Source organism: Siphateles boraxobius, unplaced genomic scaffold, assembly GCF_051911475.1.
Source record: "Siphateles boraxobius isolate OS27281-9 unplaced genomic scaffold, OSU_SipBor_1 6, whole genome shotgun sequence".
In the NCBI taxonomy this organism is placed as follows: domain Eukaryota; kingdom Metazoa; phylum Chordata; class Actinopteri; order Cypriniformes; family Leuciscidae; genus Siphateles; species Siphateles boraxobius.
The window spans coordinates 13,875,176-13,897,894 of NW_027509186.1; the positions used below are offsets into that span (position 1 = coordinate 13,875,176).

The following is a 22,719-nucleotide window of genomic DNA, read 5'->3' on the forward strand; positions in this document are numbered from 1 at the left end:
GTATTTTATTCCAAACTTTATTTCCAACTGTTAAGTCTGTCTACGTTTTGAAATTTCAGATGAAACTCCAGGTTTCTGTGCCCAAGTCTTATTACTCAGGTTAGATCTAGGTTAGATTGGACTGTTTAATTGAACAGACAGCAGGCCAATAAGTTTTCAGCTTGTCCTTTAGATGCCCATGCTTAATCTAAGGCTGTAAAATAGAAACATGCACTGATGCAAGATAAGTTTACTAATTCTCAGAAATCTCAATGCTTTGGGCCATTATGATGTCAGGCTTACAAGATGACTGTGATTGGCTGTTGTTACATGTGCCAACCAAGGAAAACTAGTCCAACCTAAACCACAGATGCAGACTAAACCACAAATGATGGTGAGTTGCACGTCACCATTTAAACAGGATATGCTAAGAACGAAGTATGAAAAATTTACATCTAATCTACGCAAGGTTTATTGTATTTTCCACTAAAATAAAATACTGTTATAGACATGTCAATCCCTGTTATTCTGACCAGTACTGTAAACATTCAGCAGAACGTGTTTTAATGGGAGTTCGGCAAAGTTCTGCATTGAAAATGAGGAGGGATACATACCATTATGAATTACAGTTGCATTTGTTTAAGGGAGAAATGAAGGATTTATGGCAGATGATTGTGGCTGTCTTGTGAGTAAAAGCAGTCATAACTTGAAAATGATCAACCAAAACCCTCCAAATCACTTTTAAGTTTGTGTAAGTTTGCAGACTTGCACCAACTTTAAAGTATTAAATGACAACCCCCATTAACCACTCCACTGTTATTAAAACAAACATAAGTTAAACCATTCATAAAGGATGTGGGTGCTCAAATTGCCTTTTCCCTCAGAAGCATTAGGTAATAATATGGGTTTGAGCGGCTCCTCTACACCCAACCATTTCAGATCAGTCTGCTACTAATAATATCACATTTTTTTTCCCCAAACTAAAAACAGCAAGGCAAGAGATACAGTATCTGAGCTGGTATATTTAGTCAATTTACACAAAACCAGAAAAGAACTTGTCCAGGTCACATTTCACCTCAAACTCAAAAGCAAGACGTAGGAAATTACAGATTATAGTTTGTGTATGGTTATTGGACTATTAAAGATTTGTCCCATTATTTATGACAATTGTCCCCCCCCAACATCCATAATGGATAATTACATTAATATATATATATATATATATATATATATATATATATATATATATATATATATATATATATATATATATACACATATATATGTGTGTATTTCTGTCACTTATACTTGTTGTATAAATATACATATTGACTACTACTCAGGTAAAAAATAAAATAACAAAAAATATTTAAAAGCTTATTGGGAATTTAATACTCCTAAAGTACTAAAGTAAATAAAAGTACTATTGACAATAATGAAAATTACCAAAACATTAAAGTAAAACTAAGACCAGATGATTTAAAAGTCTCAAAAATGTATGGGAAAGTTTCCTTTTGATTTTGAGGTTAAATGTAATTTGTTTTGTGAGATTCACTCATGCACTCACAAAATGATCACAACAATGGCCCTAGTTAACACAAATGTATACACTATGCCAGTGGGTGTTTAGTTTTACTGAAAACAAGACTAAGCAGGGCACAAACCTTAATGTCACGACCACAGATCAGATTCCACAAGTAACTTTCCATTACACCCACTTAACGCAGTGACTAATACAATAAGAAAGGAATGGCAAAGTTAAATCAGAATTGACAGCCACAACTAACTCACCACACTCATGTACTCCTTTCCATATGACTTTCAAAATGAACCTGAAACGACCATAAACCGTTAAAGAGGCTGTGAGGTGCCATCGCACATCCAATGAAGTCTACAAAGCCAAAACAAAAAAAGGGAAGATGAAAAAGCCTGCAGTATGTAGGGCATACACATTTATTCACCCAGGATACGCAACCTCAAAATGTGCAAAACTTGTTGATTCGTCACATTTCTAGCTTTTATGCAACTCCCTGGGCGATAGTGAGCAAATGAGTTGACAGGAGTGTGTTTGAATGGGTTACTGCATAAGTGCTTTATGCACGACAAATTTCCTTGTATTCATTAATATCCTCGACTTGCATGGGCTAGTTAGCATCAAGAGACATTTGAGTGTATGGTTGTGTATGAGGTACAAAACCCTCCTTCTTTATGTGCAATAAAGCAGCAGCATCTACATCCAACCTTTCTGTTCATTTTGCTCATTTTTTTGAAACATGAGAATAAAACATTGTAAGGGGAAGAGGTTGTATGTCCAGCGAAGCAAGACTCTTCTTCATCCTCGTCGCCACATTACTCGCCCGCCGAGCTCAAACGGCATTTAACGGTTCCTGCAAAACACAAAAACATGCCCAGCGCTACGGCCACTCAACGTCCCAGAGAGCCAAACATCGTCCAGACGTTGCCTATAACACTGTCTAGACGTCCTCTTTGCACTTTTAACCATTCGTCACCCTTCTCAAGCGTCCTGCGGGGTCGGCCTCTTGAGGTCTCGGATCTGTTTGATTAGATAGGTCTTCTCGTCGCCGAACTGCTCGTCCTCGGCTCGGTCGTTCTGGAACTTGCTGAGGAACTCGATGAGTTTGGTCTGGTTCTTCAGCAGGATGTCCAGGATGGGCTGAGTCTTGTTCGGATTGGCCACAAACACCTGAATTCACAGAGAGAGACCTTGTCACCTTGCTTGAGTTTTGGTTTGACATTCTGGTGAAATAATAATAGATTCAAACCTTAAACACGTGGAAAGCCTCGAACTGGATGTTGCGGCTCTTGTCTCTCAGTAGGTTCATCATGAGTTTGAGGTTCTCTGGTTTGCTAATGTACTTCGTCATTATAGTGAAGTTGTGTCTGTCCAAAAGCAGCTCTCCCAGAAGCTGAGAGGAAGAGGAAATACATAAAACACACTTGAAGCACTTAAAAACAAAGATCTAATGGCTACAGGAAACATGCGCACAGTTCAGTTTAAATGCAGCTGTAAAATAACACAACTATACACACACATATATATATATATATACACTACTGTTCAAAGGTTTGTGAGCAAAAAATTAAGAAATTCTTTATTTTATTCAGCAAGGACGTATTAAATTGATCAGAAGTAAAGACATATTAAATGTTACAAAAAAATATCAAATAAATGCTGTTTTTTAAACTTTCTATTCATCAAAGAATACTGAAAAAATAATCAGTTTTATGAAGGATCATGTGACACTGAAGACTGGAGTTATGATGCTGAAAATTCAGGAATGCATCTCAGGAATAAATTACTTTTTCAAATATATTCAAACAGAATGCAGTTCTTTTAAATTGTAATAATATTTCACAATATTACTGTTTTTACTGTATTTTGATCAAATAAAAAATAAACTTATTTCAAAAACTCCCAAAAGACCCCAACCTTTTAAACAGTAGTTTTAATAAGCACAACAACATACAAATCAACCCGTTCCTTACCTTTAGCGACTGCCTCTTAGTCACATAGTTTTCTGAGTGAAGCAGTTTCTCATATTCACTAAAGAACTGAAGACCAAAAGTGGAGAAAAGAGGACAGAGATATACAGTAAATATCAAAATTGTCTGGGTTCTTCTCCTAGAGTAGCCCCGAAAAGTAAAGCATACTTACAACACACTTACATTAAATAAAATATCAAATCAATTGGTATTTATTTTAAAGAAAGATATCACTTTACAAGAAAAACACTTAACAAAACATGTTCTGTATTTTTTTATTTACATTCACGCACGGTTCAGTTATTTACAAGAGTGACAACCACATTCTATTACCGAACTCACACCTGTAAATTTTCAGGACTCACAACACAACCGCTTTTTTAGAAAACCTGTGCTGTGTGAAAGGAACCGACTAGTTGTGTACAAGTTGTGTATTTGGAGAGAGATGCTCTACACTGCGCAAACGCTGTGTGTTGCGGGTTTGCATGTGTAGTTTCGATTTCAGTAACTCACAGAAACTGAGAGATACGAGCTGGGTGTCATCTGAAGGTTTTCTCCACTGGAGTTGCTCCTGTCAGTTTTGTGCTCTACGTGCGAGTCAAGTGCTTCGCTCTCCACCCAGGTATAAAAGCTGCGGTCGGTTAACGAATATTTGACAGACAAACTCGCAGCTCAATTGGACTCTTCTTGTCGTGTCAAACGTGATGAGGCTTTTCAGTTTTATAAACGTCGCCATCTTTGATATTAATTTGGTTACTACCGTTTTGGTTACTAGTAAGAGAATACTAGCTTGAGTCTCATTGGTCGTTTATACAGACAGTATTCGAGACTCAACTGCAAGTTGCTGTGGGAATGGGACATTATTGTCTAAAATTATGACAAAAGTATTTGGACATGTGGTTCCCTAATGTTTCAAAAAGTTGTTGTTGATGTGAAGAACTTGCTTCATACATCCACTAAAATCAACTTGACACCAAAGTCATTATGCAAAAATATGATTTATCTAAATTCATATGTAAAGAAATTGAAATATTTTAAAGTGTGACTAAAGTGTTTTTTTTGGGGCCCACTTCAGATTCAGATCACTGCCTTAATGTATTGACTCACATTCAGAGCAAAGAACAAATGCAAATTCGAAGAACTTGTTGCAGAATGACTCACAGATCCAATGACAACAGACAGTGATGGAAACCAAATAAATGAAAAGAAAAGTCAGTAACTCACTCTATCATAGTGTTGCTCCAGAAACTCAGCGCTGAGCAGTTTGTGTCTCGTCAGCAAATCCTGGAAGAAAACCAAACAAATGGAATTTATCAGACAGAATAATTATACAGAGCTTCTGAAGATGAGATACTCAGCGCCGCACAGACAAAACAAACACCTAGGCTTGTTTGTCCGTCAACATACTAACTTTAAAAGTGGCAAATGCATCTGAGGCGATGTCGAAGGTGGACATCTCCACGTATCTGAAGAAATCATAGAACTGCTCAGAGCAGAGGGTGATCTTTCCCAGCGGCTCATGCCGTATACATTCCCTCAGCATGATCCCGCAGTTCAGAGCGATGTCTGGAGACTCGTAACTGCAAAAAAGACAGGAAATTTTGGCCACCGTATACACATCCTCATGTTGTTCTAAAACTTTCTTTCATTCATAGACCCAGAAGGAGATTTAAAGGTGCAGTATGTAATATTGACAGCTAGTGGTTGAAATGGGTACTGCAGTCCAAAAAAAAAAAGGGAGGTTTTTTTCCCGCCCCCTTCTCATTGGAGTCTATGCTCACGTGGGTTGCCAGATTGAGGACACGAACTGCAATCTCTGACCAGTTTGTTTGCGGACTTCCATTGTTGCAATTCCCTGTGTTTCCCTCTAACTGACAACCCGGGAGTTGAATACTATTAGGTAACTTGGAAGTGGGCGGGATCAAACAGACATTATGACACGGAAAGCACATTTCAAAGTAAAATAACTGACTGTTGCATCGTGTTTTTAAGAGAAACAAGTATTTGAACATGTTTCCAAAATTATGGTATTTTTATGCTTTAGTACAGTCAATAAATTACATACAGCACATTTAAGTTTGATGTTCATGCTACTTTTTTCATACAATTAAACTAAATGGTGGTCAGGGGTTGTGAAGCGCCAAACAATAGAAAAGTAGTCTAAAATAAAATAATAGTTACTCTATATATGAAGTTGGATGTAATTTATATCCAACTTTATTCTCATACACTCACGTAAAGCAGTATATAGTAAATAGCTAATCTCAACTGCTTGATTTTTTCATAAAACGTAACTATATTATCACCCAGATCTTTATATGAATTTGGATAAAAAAGTATGTCTAACTTTATCTGCATACACAACATACTAGTGTACAGTGTTGTGCATGAACTCGTTCATATTTTGGGCGAACGTGAATTGAACGTAATGTATTTGTGGCGAACAGGACGGCCGAGGGACGTGAGAGAACGGTACGAGGCCGGTGGTGCGATTGATAATGAGCAACACCTGTGAAGCACACCGGTCTCGCATCTCTCACGGAGGAGCGGAAGCATAAAGGGGGAGCGACGACATTAATGATCGAGAGAGGAACAGGCCTGTATTTTAGTTGAGTTTTGTTTTTTGTATTTGTGTTTTATTTTAGCCAGCAGTCGTCCGCGAGGGGCTGCTGGCCGTTATGTTTATTTTAGGTAAGCCAGCAGTCATCCGCGAGGGGCTGCTGGCGGTATTTTAGTTTGTTTGGTTTTATTTTAATAAAGTTTATTTGAATGTTCACCGGTTCCCGCCTCCTTCTTCCCTGAACATTGCTACAGTATTACTGCCTGATGAACGTTACTGTGAACTCGTTCATTCTGGTGTCTGTGAACAGCTGCAATAGGGTGCCAGATTTCTATAGAGCCTTCCAGGCGAAAACCCGGCTAAAACGCACCGTAAACAGGCCTTAATGCATGTATGTAGCGGAAAAAAACACCCAATCTGGCAACACCAGCCACCAGTGTTGCACCGCCGCATGCGTCATCAAAACAAAGCAGCAAGGAGGCGTCGTATGATCATTTAAACGGGTTTTATGACAAGGTCGGTGAGGATGGGAAAAATCTTACATTTCTGTGCAAACTTTCCCCTCTGATAAAATAATTGTTGTCTGTGGTTCTATATGGGCTGTGGCAATAATTCTATAAGGCATGAATATATTAAGATATTATAAACATTAAAATCATGATTTTTCTGTAAAGCTTCTTTGTAGCAATGTGTATTGTGAATTTGACTTGCCCATATAACTTGTCTGCTATATTCTTGACTCCAAACTATATTACGTTTTTTTTTTCAAGTCATTTGTCATGTGGCTTCAAGTCATATGGCTTACTTTTTAGTTTTAAGAAGTTTAATAATTGGAAAAGCACTTAAATGTTGTGAATTCACATTTGAGATGGCATCGCTGATGTAGGATAAGATGTACCCATATTAGTCATCATACAAGTTCCTTGATATCTTAGTTTGAGATATGATCTAAACACCAGCTTCAAAATTAGAAAAGTAGATCGAACTAGTCTGACAACTGCCACATTTTAGGTTATATACAGTATGAAAATCAAATGAATGTCTTCCCAATATGTTTGTGTGTGTGTCTCACCCTTTGAGCAGCATGAAGAGTATATTTTGTTGAGTGCACAGGTATTCAACAGTGGGTGTCCGTGTGCCGATTTGACGTCTCAAAATATTATTAAAGATCTGTGCCACGTCTTTCTTGCCCTAAAGAAAAAAATGCAGAATAGTTATTGAAAAGCTCAATTAATTAAAAATAAAAACATGTATTTCCACAAACTGGAATTTGAGAAACAAAGATTTACATCTTGTAAAACTGTTTACACCTGGTATTGGAACCGTCTCGGCTGATCCGTTCACAAGTAGCCAGTCGAGACAGTTTGGCATTGACATCTGTTAATACACGCAATATTAACGTCTCTCAGTTGCATAATAAGAAGCCATTTTTGATTAGAGGAGAGCATCTCTTTTGTGGCTATTGTGATGGATTTTTTTTTATATATATATATATATATATATAAAATAGTGAATAATCATAATTCTAACATCTATAATTTTATCTACAGGCCTAACATTCTAACACTCGAAGAACAAAATGTACTCTGTTGATGTGTTGAAACCAGTGGAAACTTTTAGATGCTGGCTAGACAATATCCAAAATATCATATTCTATAATATTAATCAAATTAATTTCTAACCTCTTCCATTTATTTAATGATTTTGAGATCTAAATTTGCTCTGCCAGTAACAGAGGGCGAACTGGGGGCTTGTTTTGCACAGATTGAACAGTGAATGATCATACTGGAAGAAAATATGAACCCAGAAGACATTATTCAGCACTGGTTCCTTCAAGATGTTCCTATTTAATTTATGAAATTATAAAACCCCATAGGAAAATCTCGGGGTAACCAGGAGGCGGGGTTTTATCGGTCTTCCAGTTTGTATTTCCGACAGAATGAAGGTAAGATACTCTCAGATTTATAAATGAATCACTCGTTTTAAAATCGTCCCGGTCTACTGACATTTGTTACGACTTCCGCTTCAAACATTACAATCCTGATGATAACTTTCGTTAAGTCTACCAAAAGTAAATCCACTTCACCAGCTAATAAATCTTCGACAGCAATGCCAGAGAAATATACAGAGTTACCGCAAAAACAGAAGTTCAAACACAGAAATCTGAAGATGGCTGCATGTTTATCTTGGTGCATAAAGTCTATAGGAGGGTGTGGCTCTGAGGCTCCGCCTTCTTTAACATGAAAATCTTCTCCGGTTCATTTCTTCTGTTCAGTCTGTCGAGGTCAGACGTCCATGAGTAAAAACACGAACAATTGAAGTTGTAATTCTAATTAAAAATGACATTCTAATTAATGTAAATGAAAGGGTCTTTACATTTGCCCAAAAATATAACTTTTTTGTTATAAAAAAAACAAGCCCAGCCCAGGTGAAAATAAGTATTGCCAAAGTAATGTAACGTATTACTTTTCTAAAAAACTAAATTAGTTACTTTTTAAGGGAATAACACAATATTGTAATGCATAACTTTCCCCAAAGTTTTACATATACATCTAAACGTCACTCTCAGAAGCATGGACGCCGTCTGGATGTTCGCCAACCGTATTTCACTGGTCACGCATTTCAAACGTTTTAAGAATTCTCTTAATAGAATAAAGAATAACGAAAAAGAAGTATATCGGGCCTTAAAGGAGCATTTGAGAGCTGCTCAGTGGATTTGGAGGGACTTCACTTTTCATGTCTACTAAACTCATCCCCCCACCTCGAAGTCGATGAGCTGCAGATCTGCGACGAGGGTGCTGAGCAAGCCGCTGTTGTAGAGCTCCTGAGCCAGCTGAGCCACGGCTTCTGTCTGCGGCTCCTTCTCACTCGTGCCGTAGAGAATCTCCTTCATCGCCAGCAGAGATTTGGACACCTCTTCAGAAGCCTGCAGACACACACCCCTCTTATTAACGGCCTCATGAAACTCTTTAATAGGTGGCATTAACAGTACAAGCCTAAACACACTGTAACACACCCGTGTGTAACAGCGCATTATACCTTCTCAGCCTTCTTGTCCGAAATGTCCTGCTTCTCCAGAATGGTCATGCTGTCCTTTAGATTCTTCACTATGTCCGCGGGACACTTGTGAGACTTACCGAAAGGGAAAGGCATGGCAACACCTTACCAGGGCAACCAGGTAGCAGAGAGCCCAGCTGTGAAAAAGTGAACGACAAACAGAGAGAACGTCAAAGAAGAAAACGACTGAGAAAGAACAAATGGTCAAACAATCAAGCGATAACTCATTCATGAGCAAAAGAATAACCAAATCAAAATAACAGATTATAGAACCGACGACCGTCTTAGAATCAGCAAAAGAAAAAAGTCACAGAAAGAAAGAAAGAGCAAGGGAAAACAAACAATAATAGGCAAAACAAATTAACAAAAACAGAAAAAAATGAATTTAACAAAAACATAAGAATGAGTAAATAAACAAACAAACATATAAACTAATGAAAAAATATAGGTACAAACCAATGAAATAATGAACAAATTAATAAACTAAGGACCGAACAAATGAAAGAATGAATATACTAACACCTATTCGCATTAATGCATTTGGAAGACTTTACACTGCGTTCAATGTACACATTTAATCAGTTCTTGCTTTCTCTGGGAACCGAACCCAAGACTTTGTGATTGTTAGAGTCATAGATGTCCACGTGTCCGCCATCTTGAAACAGTCAACGTGTTGTCACTCACAGTAAAAATCAATGACCTTCTTGTAACATTGTGCAGCCTCTGGTTGCAAAAACCGCAGCGATTTAAATTCCCCTCAAATATGGGATAGTCTTTCACAGGTGAGAATGTGTTTGTGTCTCAATATGTATTTACTCAATATTACAGGTTTTTATTCTATGGTAACTTGTATTAGTCATGTTAGCTAACGCCTTTGTCTTGTTGTATTTATCTGCTGAAGTCTATTGCAGATATAGATCTTCATACATCCGTCTAACTACGTTTGCAGACGCGCTGTCACTCGAACTCTCGAGTGTTTATGGACCGGCTTTGACTTCTCCAATATAGCAGACGGCTTATTACAGCGGCCCATAGAAACAGACAATACTGAGGCATCTGTGTGTGTGTGTGTATATATATATATATGTATATATATACGTTTATGTATAAAACAACAACAAAAAAACAAGGAAAAACAAACAACAACCAAAAAAAATAACCAGATTAAAGGACTGTTCAGTGCTCACTGCCATCAACATTTCTCTGAATTTCAGGTAAGTACATTTCAACTGATTATAGAAGGAAGTTGATTTTCACTGGCTAGGGTGTGAGTTCACACTTTATGTTCAAACACACACACACAAGTGTCAGACACAACGCAAATGCGAGGTGAGCTTCGCAAAGTCGATAAACAGGAAATGTGCAGCAGGAACCTCTTCAATGAATACGGCTGTGTGCTGGTTTCCTCCATACATCACAGCAGCCAAACTCAAGCATGAAGTACTGACCTGAAGAAAAATCACTCATAAATCCACTGTTTTTTCATTACCCCTTTTCCAAAACACAAACTATTATTAATATTAAAGTGCCGCATGTGCTCCGAATACTCCATGTGGCAGCTCGTGGGATCCGTGCGTCACAGGACCATACGTCCAGCCGGTTAATCTCCATTAGCTTCTGCAAGATCCCCAAATCCTTGACCTGGTGACCAACCACGCTCGCCATGTCTGAGCAACGCAAATCTCAACCCAAACAGATGCCACTGAGGCTCGCTGAGACCAGAGGTGTGGAGTCCTGCTTCTGGAGGGTCACTGTCCTGCAGAGTTCAGCTGCCCAATTAAACACACCTGAACCAGCCAATCAAGCCCTTACTGGGCATACTGGAAACTTCCAGACAGGTGTTGAAGCTAAACTCTCTCCAGGACCGAGTTTGGACACCCCTGAACTAAACATTCATTTCATAGTTGCTGAATGGTTGCATGAGAACAATTACAGGTTAACTGATCAGCCTAATATGATGCTGCTAATAATACCAATCATAATTGTTGCACATGATGTTAATGATTACATTGCCAACAATTACTGCTGCATGCTGAACCGTCAAAATCAACAATACTGTACAATACGGGGGAGAGCAGAGCAGGGTTAGTCGTCACAAATCACAAAGGCTACATCATAGTATATATGAAACAATATTATTAGTACATTCGTTTATGGTCATGTTTTAGTCAAAGTGTTTTCATGTCGGTTTCAAACAGGTATTTTGTCAATGCGTTTCATGAAAAGTATAACACTACTGTATATAAAAATGTATAGAATTTATGAATTCCAATATCTGTTGGTCTATAGTGTTAGTAATACAGGGATGTATTATATATATATATATATATATATATATATATATATATATACGAGAACTCTAAGACAAAAGATTATTATCAAATGAAAATATAACAGTGAGGTACAAAATTATTTACATTTATTAAGGGAGTTGGATTTTGCCGGGTATACTTATTTTTATAGTTATTTAATATGTAAAATGGGTCTTAATCTTTATGGCATATATTCTGGGATATAGGCCTACTCTGTGAAATATTGATTTAATATTATTTTGATATAAATAATATAAATAAAATATTATAATGAATTATTCACTTATAAATAACAAAACAGGACATTCAGAAAATACTCTTGGCAACATGGAGTTATCGGCTGATGTCAGCAATGTTAAAATTGTCATAAAGGAACAGTTCAAATAAAAAGCAGCAGCATGCAAACTTGTGTCCTAACTGGATGATAATGTAGATAATAGATTAAAATCACAACAATGTAGGCCTATTGTTCAGCTGTGAGGTATTGGGATATTTGACGGTGCAACTGTTAATACCCAAAAGATTATACACATCTGTGTAAAGCAGCTGAAGTTATGAAGCTTATTCACTTGCAGTCCATAAAGGGCTCGATGATTTGAATGAAAGAGGGGCTTCACTCTGACTGTGTATCACAATCCTAGTGAGCTGTCTACCTAGAGTCAATCTATGACGCCCCAAAACGATGATTCCCCAGTTCAGACATGTCTATGATGTTGCCTGGGTAGGTTGCAGACTAGTTTGAGACACAGCCCCCTACTTTTGCGCAAGCAGAGGCCCAGTGTGATGGACATGATACAGATAAGGCATGCATAGTCAACTCCCTTGTTTATCTTTAAATCAGTGATGAACAAACCACAACAGATACAAGCCCCTTCTCATCTTTGAGTCACTTCAGACCACAGTTTGCTTAAATGCAGTTGAGGTTTTGCATAGGATGGCTCTGATAGGCCTCTCCATGCACCTTACAATATAAAGCTTCACAACAAGAGCCAACAATAGAGAAGTAAAAAATATCACACCTTAATTTTGGGTCTCCTTCGGCCTTTTCTAGCGAATAGCGGTGGGATTCCTGGAAATGATGTTTTGGTGTGTTATTTCTTAGCAAGATCTGAGCGGAGAATCGTCTGTGTATGTGTATGAATGTGTATGTGTGTGTGTTAGGCTACAATCAGCAGTGAGAACTTCCGCAAACCTGCAGTGAGGAGGATTTCAAAATAAAAGCCCCAAACAAACGATCTCTCCGCAATAGAACTGTTCATACTCAAATGTAAATTACTGCTTTTGACTACAAAACAACTTTTAAATTAGGGAGAGCTTATTGCCTTCATACATTAACAGCATCAACAAAGCAAAAAGGCCCTAAATTACTGTAAAGACGTAATTATTTCCTTTGATTTATTGCATTTAATGCATGCTAACATGTATAGCCCATATGCTTTTTGCTTATCAAGCAGTTATCAAAATGCGGATATACCGTATTTGTATTATTTCTTTCTTTTTTCTTTTTCTCTTGTATTAATAGTCTTCTGTTGACTAGTTCTGTTGTATTTGATTTCCGATTGATTGTTATTGTAAAAAAATATTGGAATAAAACAACTATAAAATAAAATAAAAAGTTGAATAAAATATTGTTGTAATTAAATATGCACATAATTTATATATGTATATAATCTAGACATGACGCGTAATCGGAAAATGTAGCTAAATTCGTGAGTGACGGGATAGTGAGAGATAGTGTGGATTTAGTGTGCGTTGAGTGTACAACTGAACTTTGCCATTTTTCAGACCAGGGACAATGCAAAGTACCTTAGTGTGGGTATTTGCCCCCGATGATTTAGACAGGCCTGAGGCCCCTTATGCTTATGGTAAAGCCCAGAGTGACTGGGAAAAAAAAAAAAAAAAAAAAAAAGTAGTGTGGAAAAAAAGCCAAGTAGCCTAGTGTGTGTATCTATGGTGTGTATGCGTCACCGCCCTCTACTGGTTAAAAAGTATACTTCAATAGAGATCCAGGCATTTGCGTTTGTTCTAGGTATTCAGAAAGACACACTGAATGATATAATTTTGTAAAATGGTGCAAAAAACAAACAAAAAAATATTTGTGGTTAAGGTGTCATTAGCTGGGTCTATGAAGATGTAATGCCAGCTAAAATAAGAAATATAAGCTCTGCTGAAACAAACAGCAATGTACAAAAGTGTCGGGTGTAAAGCGGCTTTTAGTCTTAATTCCTAATTGATCAAACATTTGTTTTTAATTTATCGGAAATTTTAATAAATTTAGTGTTTATTGCTACACTACTTTTATGTCTCATGTTTTTTTTTTACTTGTTACCCTACCTCAACCCCAAAACAGCAAAACTCATTGAAAAGCAAAATTTTCTAGATGTTATGTACACTTACTAATTTACAATTTTAAAACGTTCATTTTTTTGGGTCATATTTGTGCCCCTTATATTCGCAGTAAGTGCCAGGTGGCGATAACTCTCCTCAAGCACCCACAGAGAGAGCAGAAGAAGAGCTCGACACGGAAGCGCTTCGAGCGGAAGTGGTTTTTTTTCTCGGCCCTCGTGGCGCTCTTCCTTTCCGCCTGCTCGAGTGCGCCATACACACACACGCTGCGAAGGTAACGACGAAAATCCGATTTTAAACCCTTTATACCCTTTCCATCCACATCAAAATATACTCATCTGCTTGTTAACAGAATCATATTCCTATTTTGACTCGTGTATGTCATGTAGCTCGTCAAAACGCTGATTTTGTGCGTCTTCTGTAAGCGGTCCATGAGCCCGATGTCTCTCCCTTAGAAAAGACCGAGAGCGAACCCGCACATGTGAATTATGAAATTTTTGTTTCTATTTCACAAAGTGTCAAATTTGGATGCATCATGTGAACTGTATTATCGGGTTACGCCGCACTGATTAAGAGTAAATTTAGGATGTAATTGGGTTGGGGTCATAACTTTATTCATAATCTCATGTGAAGAGTTGAGATCGTGATTATTTGTCCTTTTAACTTCCAACATACATTTGTTTAACTGGAATAAAACTATGTATTGTATTAATTAAAATTATTTATTGTGTGGGACACCCTTATCTTTTAAAATAGAATTGCGTTAACTGTTATTTTTGTTGAATTCAGCTTGCTTTTTTTCCCTCGATTAAAATAGGGTTATTTTGCTACCTCTATGATTTTTATGGGTTGGTCTGTGTGTTGTGGACACCCTTATGTACATAAAAACTTGACTTTTCTCATTTGATTAAGATGGCTGAAGATTGGGAGGCTGCGCCAGCTGTTGCTGAGACACCAGAGATCAAACTCTTTGGGAAATGGAGCACAGATGATGTGCAGATCAATGACATCTCACTGCAGGTGTGTGACACTTTCACACAGCTGGACATACACATGACATGGACATGGTTTTGTAAGGATTGCATATTTGTTTATTTGCCATTAACCCTGTGAAGTCTGACATGAAGTAATATGTATATTAGACAAACAAGCTTTTTTGTTTAGCATTGGACAAAAGGCTTTTATGGCACACAGTATTATAAGTGAGAGTATGGAGCTTACATTCAAGGAGGAATACAATATTCAGAGGACCAAACTGGCCACAAATATACGTTTTGGTGCAGATGTCATTTGTATGGCCAAAACGTATAACAGACTATTTAATTTATATAAACATCAGTTTTCATTCTATATATGTCAATGCGTCTTGGTGAGATATTAAAATGCTATATGGTCAAAGCAAGTAGTTTTAATTGTGGACAAAAATAATGCAATGCAATACGAGTGAGAGATGTACAAATGTTCCTCAAAAGCCTGTTTAATATTTTTAACATGATTTAAAAAAAAAAGTTATATATGAATCAAGTAAATCTAGGTGGCTTCAGTCCTGTATATGTTGAAATATTAATAACAATGTAAGTTATTAGTTTACTATATAAAAAATCTTAAAATATCACAGCCTGAAAGTGGACATTTTTACAAATACGCTGACAAGGCATGAAGAAGATTTTTTGCCATTGTTTTGATCTTGTTTATTTTGAGGCTGTAAATTTCAAGCACACCAACGTATGTCTGTCTCTTTCTATAGGATTACATTGCCGTGAAGGAGAAATATGCCAAATACCTCCCCCATTCCAGCGGCAGATACGCGGCCAAGCGTTTCCGTAAGGCTCAGTGTCCCATTGTGGAGCGCGTCACTAACTCCATGATGATGCACGGACGCAACAACGGCAAGAAACTGCTGACCGTCCGCATCGTGAAACACGCCTTTGAGATCATCCACCTGCTCACTGGCGAGGTCAGACCATTTTACACATTTATTCATGCTTGGTTGCCTTGTTTTGTCATAGTAAACTATAAGGTCCTGTTTAAATATATTGCAGAATGAAAATTTGGTGATTTTTCTTTAGACCATTTCTGAGATCTTAATAGTCTGTATTAATAGACCATTTCTATTTCGTTTCCAGAATCCTCTGCAGATTCTGGTGAACGCCATCATCAACAGCGGCCCCCGTGAAGACTCCACTCGTATCGGACGTGCTGGAACCGTGAGGAGACAGGCTGTTGACGTGTCTCCCCTGCGCAGGGTCAACCAGGTCTGGTTTTCTTTGTGTCGTTTGAGTGAGAGAGTCTCTAAATAGCTATCTGGCTATTTAAAGTTTAAGGGGCCGTTTACATGACATGAAAAATGTTTTGGCCGTTCATTCTTAGTGTTTTGGTGGCTAGAAGATGCAAACACCATCTAAGTGCAACTTTTTTAAAATGATATACGGATCCGGTTTTGTGGATCTATGTAAACTGGGATCATTTTGACAACGTTGTCGTCTGCACACAAGACTTTAAAAAAAGCGCAAAAGAAACGTTTCCGTGTGTAAAACATTGTAAACGTACCTTAGTTGGGTCATAGTTTGATTAACATTCTCTCTCTCTCTCATATATATTTATATATATATATATATATATTTATTTATTTAAGCATAAATTGTTTGGCTATTGGTTAACTTATTTGTTTTTGGCAGTGATGTACACTTTAAAAAAAAGTTCCTATATGATGTTTTCACACTGATGCCGTTAAATAACTGTTTTTACTTCCCCAGAGAACCGTTCAGTGAACAGTTCTTAAAATAACTCCTTTTTTTTTCTTTGTGTGAAGAACATTTTAACAATCTAAAGAACCTTTTGTGCGATGTAAAGGTTCCATGGATGTTAAATGTTCTTCATAGATGCCAATAAACAAACTTTTTTTTAAGAGTGCATATCAGTGTCGCCAGGAATGAAGTTATTTTGTAGTTTTGTGGGTTGCATGTTGACTTTAAGGGACTTGTCATAGGTTAGGATGCTTTTGGTAACTCAAGAGATTTTATTAGGCCTTTGCGATTTTGGTGGTTCACAGAAATGGGTTCCTATGGGTTGAAGATATGGTCCATGTGAAAGTGGTCACTTATTGTCTGTTGGTGTTCTGATTTTAGGCCATCTGGCTGCTCTGCACTGGTGCAAGAGAAGCTGCTTTCAGGAACATCAAGACTATTGCAGAGTGTCTTGCTGATGAGCTCATCAACGCCGCCAAGGTGAGAGACAATCTGATTGGAGATCTTTATTATCTACACCTCCAGAGCATGTACAGTTAATGTACATGTAGGAATCTTGTTGTTTTTGAGTTTGTTCTACTATTACAAAATTCTTTTTCTGTTTGTATTGCAGGGCTCATCCAACTCTTATGCCATCAAGAAGAAAGATGAGCTGGAGAGAGTGGCCAAATCTAACCGCTAATCTCCATTTTGTAGAAATTTGGATTACAATAAAAGTGTGAAATGTATTCATGTCTCGTTGTTTTTTTCTGGGGTTTTTTTCTAAATATGATCCAATGCTGAAATATCTCCTGTATTTCGAGTCAGGGGAATGAGAATGTCCCCCCCCCCCCAAGTAATGTCAATGCTCCTTGTTTTTGTAGCATTTGCATTGTCTAAAATGATAACTGATTGGCTGTAACATTTCATATCTTGTTTTACTTGCACTGCTGGCTTGAGAGATCACTGAATTAAGTAGTTAAGTCTTTATATAAAACTGATTTTAACCATCTTTTTGAATCCTATAGTCACAAGTCCCTCAGTCATTTGACATTCCATCCTCTACCCTGTGTGTCTTTCATTAACATATTTTCTGTAATTAAATTTGTGCTGCTGCTCCACCTTTCCCAGCAAAGGCATTAGATCGTAACTTTAAGATTTTGAAGTCCTCTTGCTGCAGCTGATATGAACCCAGCTGTTTCGAAGATGTGTAGTATTGATGTGGGGTTGTAACTTGTGTCTGCCTGCATGTTTGGGATTGGCTGGCAATGAACAGGCAAATAAAGCTTTTAAGGAAGAACTTCTATGTAATATATCTGATGTTAAGCCCATATTGGATTTACAATGGGTTGAGTACATACATAAACTATATGAGGTGAATCCAACACTAAATCAAGGAGTTAATTATTGTTAATATTTTGAAAATAGATGCTTACATGGTAATATATGGTCATTCAGAGGCCTCTGCCAGTGATATTCTGACCTCAGATCTGCATCAACAAACTGCTGAAGTCTGAATTGAATTATGTTCTTCTGGGGTGGAGTCGCATTTTGATGTTAAAAGGGCAGGGTTAGTGGAAAAGATGATAATTTACAAACTGGACCATTCTGACCTGTAAAAGGATTACGCTGTAGACTTAAGAAAATCTAAATATGTCTCAACATTTTAGACGCATCCTCTTCTTTTGTCTTCTCCCATCAGTGGGTAAGTTAAAAAAGTAATTGATAAAGCGATGCCATTGTTTTTCACATTTGTTGTAATAGTTTTTCACTTCCATAACCATTATTACTTAAAATAGCTCTTATATACTGTTATTATAACTCTTAAACAGTTTATGTATGTGTGTTTATATATGTCAACCCTTTTATATTACAGTCATTTTTAGGAATAGGAAGTGATTGTGCTTTAGGGTGCACTTTAATGCTTTTTTTTTTCTACAATGCAGAAAATAGAAAGCTAATTTAATTCCATTGCATCTTTGCATATCATCTTCTACAAAGTTTACTAATATAATTCTTTTCATCTGTTCTCTTACAGTTCCTCTGTTCTGTTATACATGTGTATTTCCCTCCATCTCACCCCTGGACTGTCTCAAGTTCCCCACCAGGTGTTCGCCGGGTCAGCTCTGTCTTTCTAGCAAAGCTGTAGGACAGCGAGGTATGTACATGTGTCATTAACGTCATCAGTCTGTGACAGAGGGTTGGAATTAAGTGCTTGATTTACTTGCAAACAATGAGAACTTCAAATTCCAGTGATCGTGCTGTGTTGATTATTTTGGATGTTACTAGAATTTAACAAACAAATTTGCATAAGCCAGGCATTTTCAAAAAGGTGCCATACAAATTGTGCATGTAGCCTATTTCTGTGCTTGTCATTATGTGTGTTTTTCTTTGAACAGGGGATTTTCAGGTCACCCTGTATGAAAAGAGCTGTGCTCTTCCTGTCCTGTGTGGATTAACAGGAGAGAAGTTTGCCTTTGGTTTGAACTTCACCTTCACCAGTGACTGCTGTGATACTCTGCTCTGCAACGGCATCTCAGCCACTTCTGCTGGCGTGTGGTCCAGCACCCTGCTCTCGCTTCTTCTGGCACTGCTTTATTCACAGTAAACTCAACTAATGGACTCTATTACAGAAAAAAACAAACATAAACAGACTAATGTTGGCTAACACTTCCAACAACAATAACAAACTTTTGGGGATATCTTGAATAATTATAAGTTCGGTTAAAAAATAAAGTAATTCCTAGAACCCGTGGGTTACACTTTATTTTTAGGTGTCTGTACACATTTAAGTAATAATTAACTACATGTACTTACTATAGGTTTAGGATTGGGGGTTGGTTTAGGGTTAGTTGCATGTAATTATGCATACTTTATAGTTATTACGATAGTGTTAACACTTTACAATAAGGTTAATTTGTTGACATTAGTTTATGTATTAAATATTATTTTAATAATGTATCAGTAAATGTTGAAATTAACAATAACAAAGATTAATAAATGCTGTAGAAGTGCAGTTCAGTATTAGTTAACTAGTGTAGGTAACTAATACAACTTTGTTGTAAAGTGTCATGTGCAACAAGGACACTGTAAAATAAAGTGTTACCAATTGTATCTATTTTTATAACAATCCTAACAAGAAGCCTTTACCGTTTCAATCAGCATTGCTGTATTTCACACATGGATAAATTCAACTTAATAAATAACCTTATTTGTGCATAGTCTTGCTTGATTTTTTTCTTTCTTATACAGTAGAAATGAATGCATTTTTGTAAGGTGTATTTAAAATTTTATTAAAAGGAATTTGTCAGTTGTTAAATTCTGTACTCGGTTTTTCACGCATTAATCACACACTATCTTTTTTTTAAAAGCGAGCACACCCCTCACATTTCACAAAACATTTGCTCAAGGGACAATATAGAAATTAAACTTGGATTTATTATAGAGTGGTCAATGTGATGCAGTATATATTTACTGTCCTCTGAAAATAACTCAACATACAGCCATTATTGTCAAAATAACTGGCAACAAAAGTGAGTACACCCTAAGTGATAATAGCTATATTACCGTTTAACCATGCAAAGCCACATGTCTTATTCATCATGTTCATGTTTTTGTCTGCTTGACAGGACCATACACATTTGTGTATCTTGTATTAGAGCAGTTAACATTTGTGCTTTGAGTACAATTCTCTCATACTGACCACTGGATGTTCAACATGGCACCTCATGGCAAAGAACTCTCTAATGATTTGAGAATTAGAATAGTTGCTCTCCACAAAGTTGACTTTGGCTGTAAGAAGATTGGTAACACCCTGTAACTGAGTTACATTACAGGCCAGGGTCAGACAGACGTTTTCCAGGACGGGTTCCACTCGTAACAGGCCTCGCAAGGGTCAATCTAAGAAGTTGAGTCCTCGTGCTGTGCGTCAGGTGCAGAAGCTGGCTTCAAAAAACAGACGCATGATCATGCCAGCATTGCTTTAGAGATTACAGAAGCAGAAGGTCAGCTTGTCGGTGCTCAGACAATACGCCTTACACTGCAACAAGTCGGTTTGCCTACAGTCAAGCATGGTGGCGGTAGCATCATGGTCATGGGCTGCATGAGTGCTGCTGGTACTCGGGAGCTGAGCTTCACTGAGGTTAACATGATAACGGCATGATAACGACCCCAAACACACCGACAAGATGACAACTGCCTTGCTGAGGAAGCTGAAGGTGATGGAATGGCCAAGTATGTCTCCAGACCTGAATCCTATTGAACACCTTTGGGGCGTCCTCAAGCGGGAGGTGAAGCATCATGTGACTAACAGCCAGCAGCTCTGTGATGTCATTATGGAGGAGGGGAAGAGGATCCCAGCAACAACCTGTGCAGCTCTGGGGAACTCCATGCCTAGGAGGATAAGGCAGTGCTTGATAACAATGCTGCTCACACAAAATATACTGACACTTTGGACACCGTTTTGACATGTTCACTTTGGCTGTACTCACTTTTGTTGCCAGCTATTATTTGACAATAATGGCTGTATGTTGAGTTACTTTCAGAGGACAGTAAATATATACTGCTATGGCTATGATGGGACACAGCTGAGTGCAATGAACTGATGAGTGACAGACAGATTGCTGGGAATTGAAGTCAAACGTGAAAGACACCGTGAGAACGAGGACCTCTAGTGACAACCCAGGGAACACAAACCAGACACTGTGACATAACCCCCCCTCTACGGAGTGGCTACCAGACGCTCCAAGACCCACAAAAAACAAACAAAACAAGAGTCCAGGAGGGAGGTGGAACGGTGGAGGATCAGGGGAGGGATGGGGGGCCAGGTCCATGGAAGGGAACAGAAACTGGGGGTGATGGTTTAGCCGGGGGCCAGGGCGAAGCAGACGACCCCTCGGGCGGCCGGGGCGAAGCAGAAGACCCCTCGGGCGGCCAGGGCGAAGCAGACGACCCCTCGGGCGGCCAGGGCGAAGCAGACGACCCCTCGGGCGGCCAGGGCGAAGCAGACGACCCCTCGGGCGGCCACGGAGAAGCAGACGACCCCTCGGGCGGCCAGGGCGAAGCAGACGACCCCTCGGGCGGCCAGGGCGAAGCAGACGACCCCTCGGGCGGCCAGCGCGAAGCAGACGACCCCTCGGGCGGCCAGGGCGAAGCAGACGACCCCTCGGGCGGCCAGGGCGAAGCAGACGACCCCTCGGGCGGCCAGGGCGAAGCAGAAGACCCCTTGGGCGTCACAAGGACAGACACAAACACAGAAACAAACATTGGCTCCGGCCCAGGAACGGCAGACACCGGCTCCGGCCCAGGAACGGCAGACACCGGCTCCGGCCCAGGAACGGCAGACACCGGCTCCGGCCCAGGAACGGCAGACACCGGCTCCGGCCCAGGAACGGCAGACACCGGCTCCGGCCCAGGAACGGCAGACACCGGCTCCGGCCCAGGAACGGCAGACACCGGCTCCGGCCCAGGAACGGCAGACACCGGCTCCGGCCCAGGATCCGAGCCAGACGCTCCAAATAGTCCATCAGTGTCCTCAGGAACGGCAGACACCGGCTCCGGCCCAGGATCCGAGCCAGACGCTCCAAATAGTCCATCAGTGTCCTCAGGAACGGCAGACACTGGCTCCAGCCCAGGATCCAAGCCAGACGCTCCAAATAGTCCATCAGTGTCCTCAGGAACGGCAAACACTGGCTCTAGCCCAGGAACGGCAGACACTGGCTCCGGCCCAGGAACGGGCAGACACTGGCTCCGGCCCAGGAACGGGCAGACACTGGCTCCGGCCCAGGAACGGGCAGACACTGGCTCCGGCCCAGGAACGGGCAGACACTGGCTCCGGCCCAGGAACGGGCAGACACTGGCTCCGGCCCAGGAACGGGCAGACACTGGCTCCGGCCCAGGAACGGGCAGACACTGGCTCCGGCCCAGGAACGGGCAGACACTGGCTCCGGCCCAGGAACGGGCAGACACAGGCATGTCCAGGATCCGAGCCAGACGCTCCAAATAGTCCATCAGTGTCCTCGCTGCCACGCGAATGAGCATCTCCTGATCCGTCTCTGACCGGGCAGACGTGGCGTGAACAGTCTCTGACTGGGCAGACGTGACGTGAACCATCTCTGAATCAGCCTACAGAAAAGCAGCGGGCTGCTGGGACTTGGCCTCCGGGGCTTTGGAGAGGCTAGAGGTCTTCCTCCTCCTCCGCCGTTTCCGCTGGTGAAGTGCGCGCTCTGGGCTAGAT

General features: G+C 39.5%; 3 protein-coding genes across 4 annotated transcripts in view; 2 read left to right on the top strand and 1 right to left on the bottom strand.

The window, feature by feature from the left end:
• The window catches only part of lypc (ly6 domain containing, pigment cell), a 113,667-nt gene extending 94,539 nt beyond the window's left edge, over nt 1-19,128 (top strand). The window contains exons 1-3 of one of the 2 annotated variants that reach the window (XM_077207816.1): nt 18,089-18,189; nt 18,523-18,642; nt 18,884-19,128. In XM_077207816.1, the coding sequence (XP_077063931.1) occupies nt 18,138-18,189; nt 18,523-18,642; nt 18,884-19,092 (381 nt within the window). In that variant the 5' untranslated portion in view covers nt 18,089-18,137 and the 3' untranslated portion in view covers nt 19,093-19,128. Of the gene's footprint in view, nt 1-18,088; nt 18,190-18,522; nt 18,643-18,883 lie in introns of those variants that run through there. The other variant, XM_077207815.1, reaches the window with a different exon arrangement.
• On the bottom strand, nt 2-12,581 carry cab39 (calcium binding protein 39). Its single transcript, XM_077207809.1, has 9 exons — nt 12,432-12,581; nt 9,083-9,237; nt 8,805-8,969; nt 7,116-7,234; nt 4,895-5,063; nt 4,708-4,767; nt 3,487-3,552; nt 2,763-2,906; nt 2-2,683 (listed from the first exon to the last, which is right to left on the bottom strand). Exons 2-9 carry the CDS (start codon nt 9,194-9,196, stop codon nt 2,495-2,497), a joined length of 1,026 nt encoding a protein of 341 aa, XP_077063924.1. The 5' UTR covers nt 9,197-9,237; nt 12,432-12,581; the 3' UTR covers nt 2-2,494.
• Nucleotides 13,895-17,233, top strand: rps5 (ribosomal protein S5). The gene is made up of 6 exons (XM_077207814.1): nt 13,895-14,032; nt 14,671-14,778; nt 15,506-15,715; nt 15,885-16,013; nt 16,887-16,985; nt 17,119-17,233. Exons 2-6 carry the CDS (start codon nt 14,671-14,673, stop codon nt 17,185-17,187), a joined length of 615 nt encoding a protein of 204 aa, XP_077063929.1. The 5' UTR covers nt 13,895-14,032; the 3' UTR covers nt 17,188-17,233.
• Nucleotides 19,129-22,719: the final 3,591 nt, after the last annotated feature.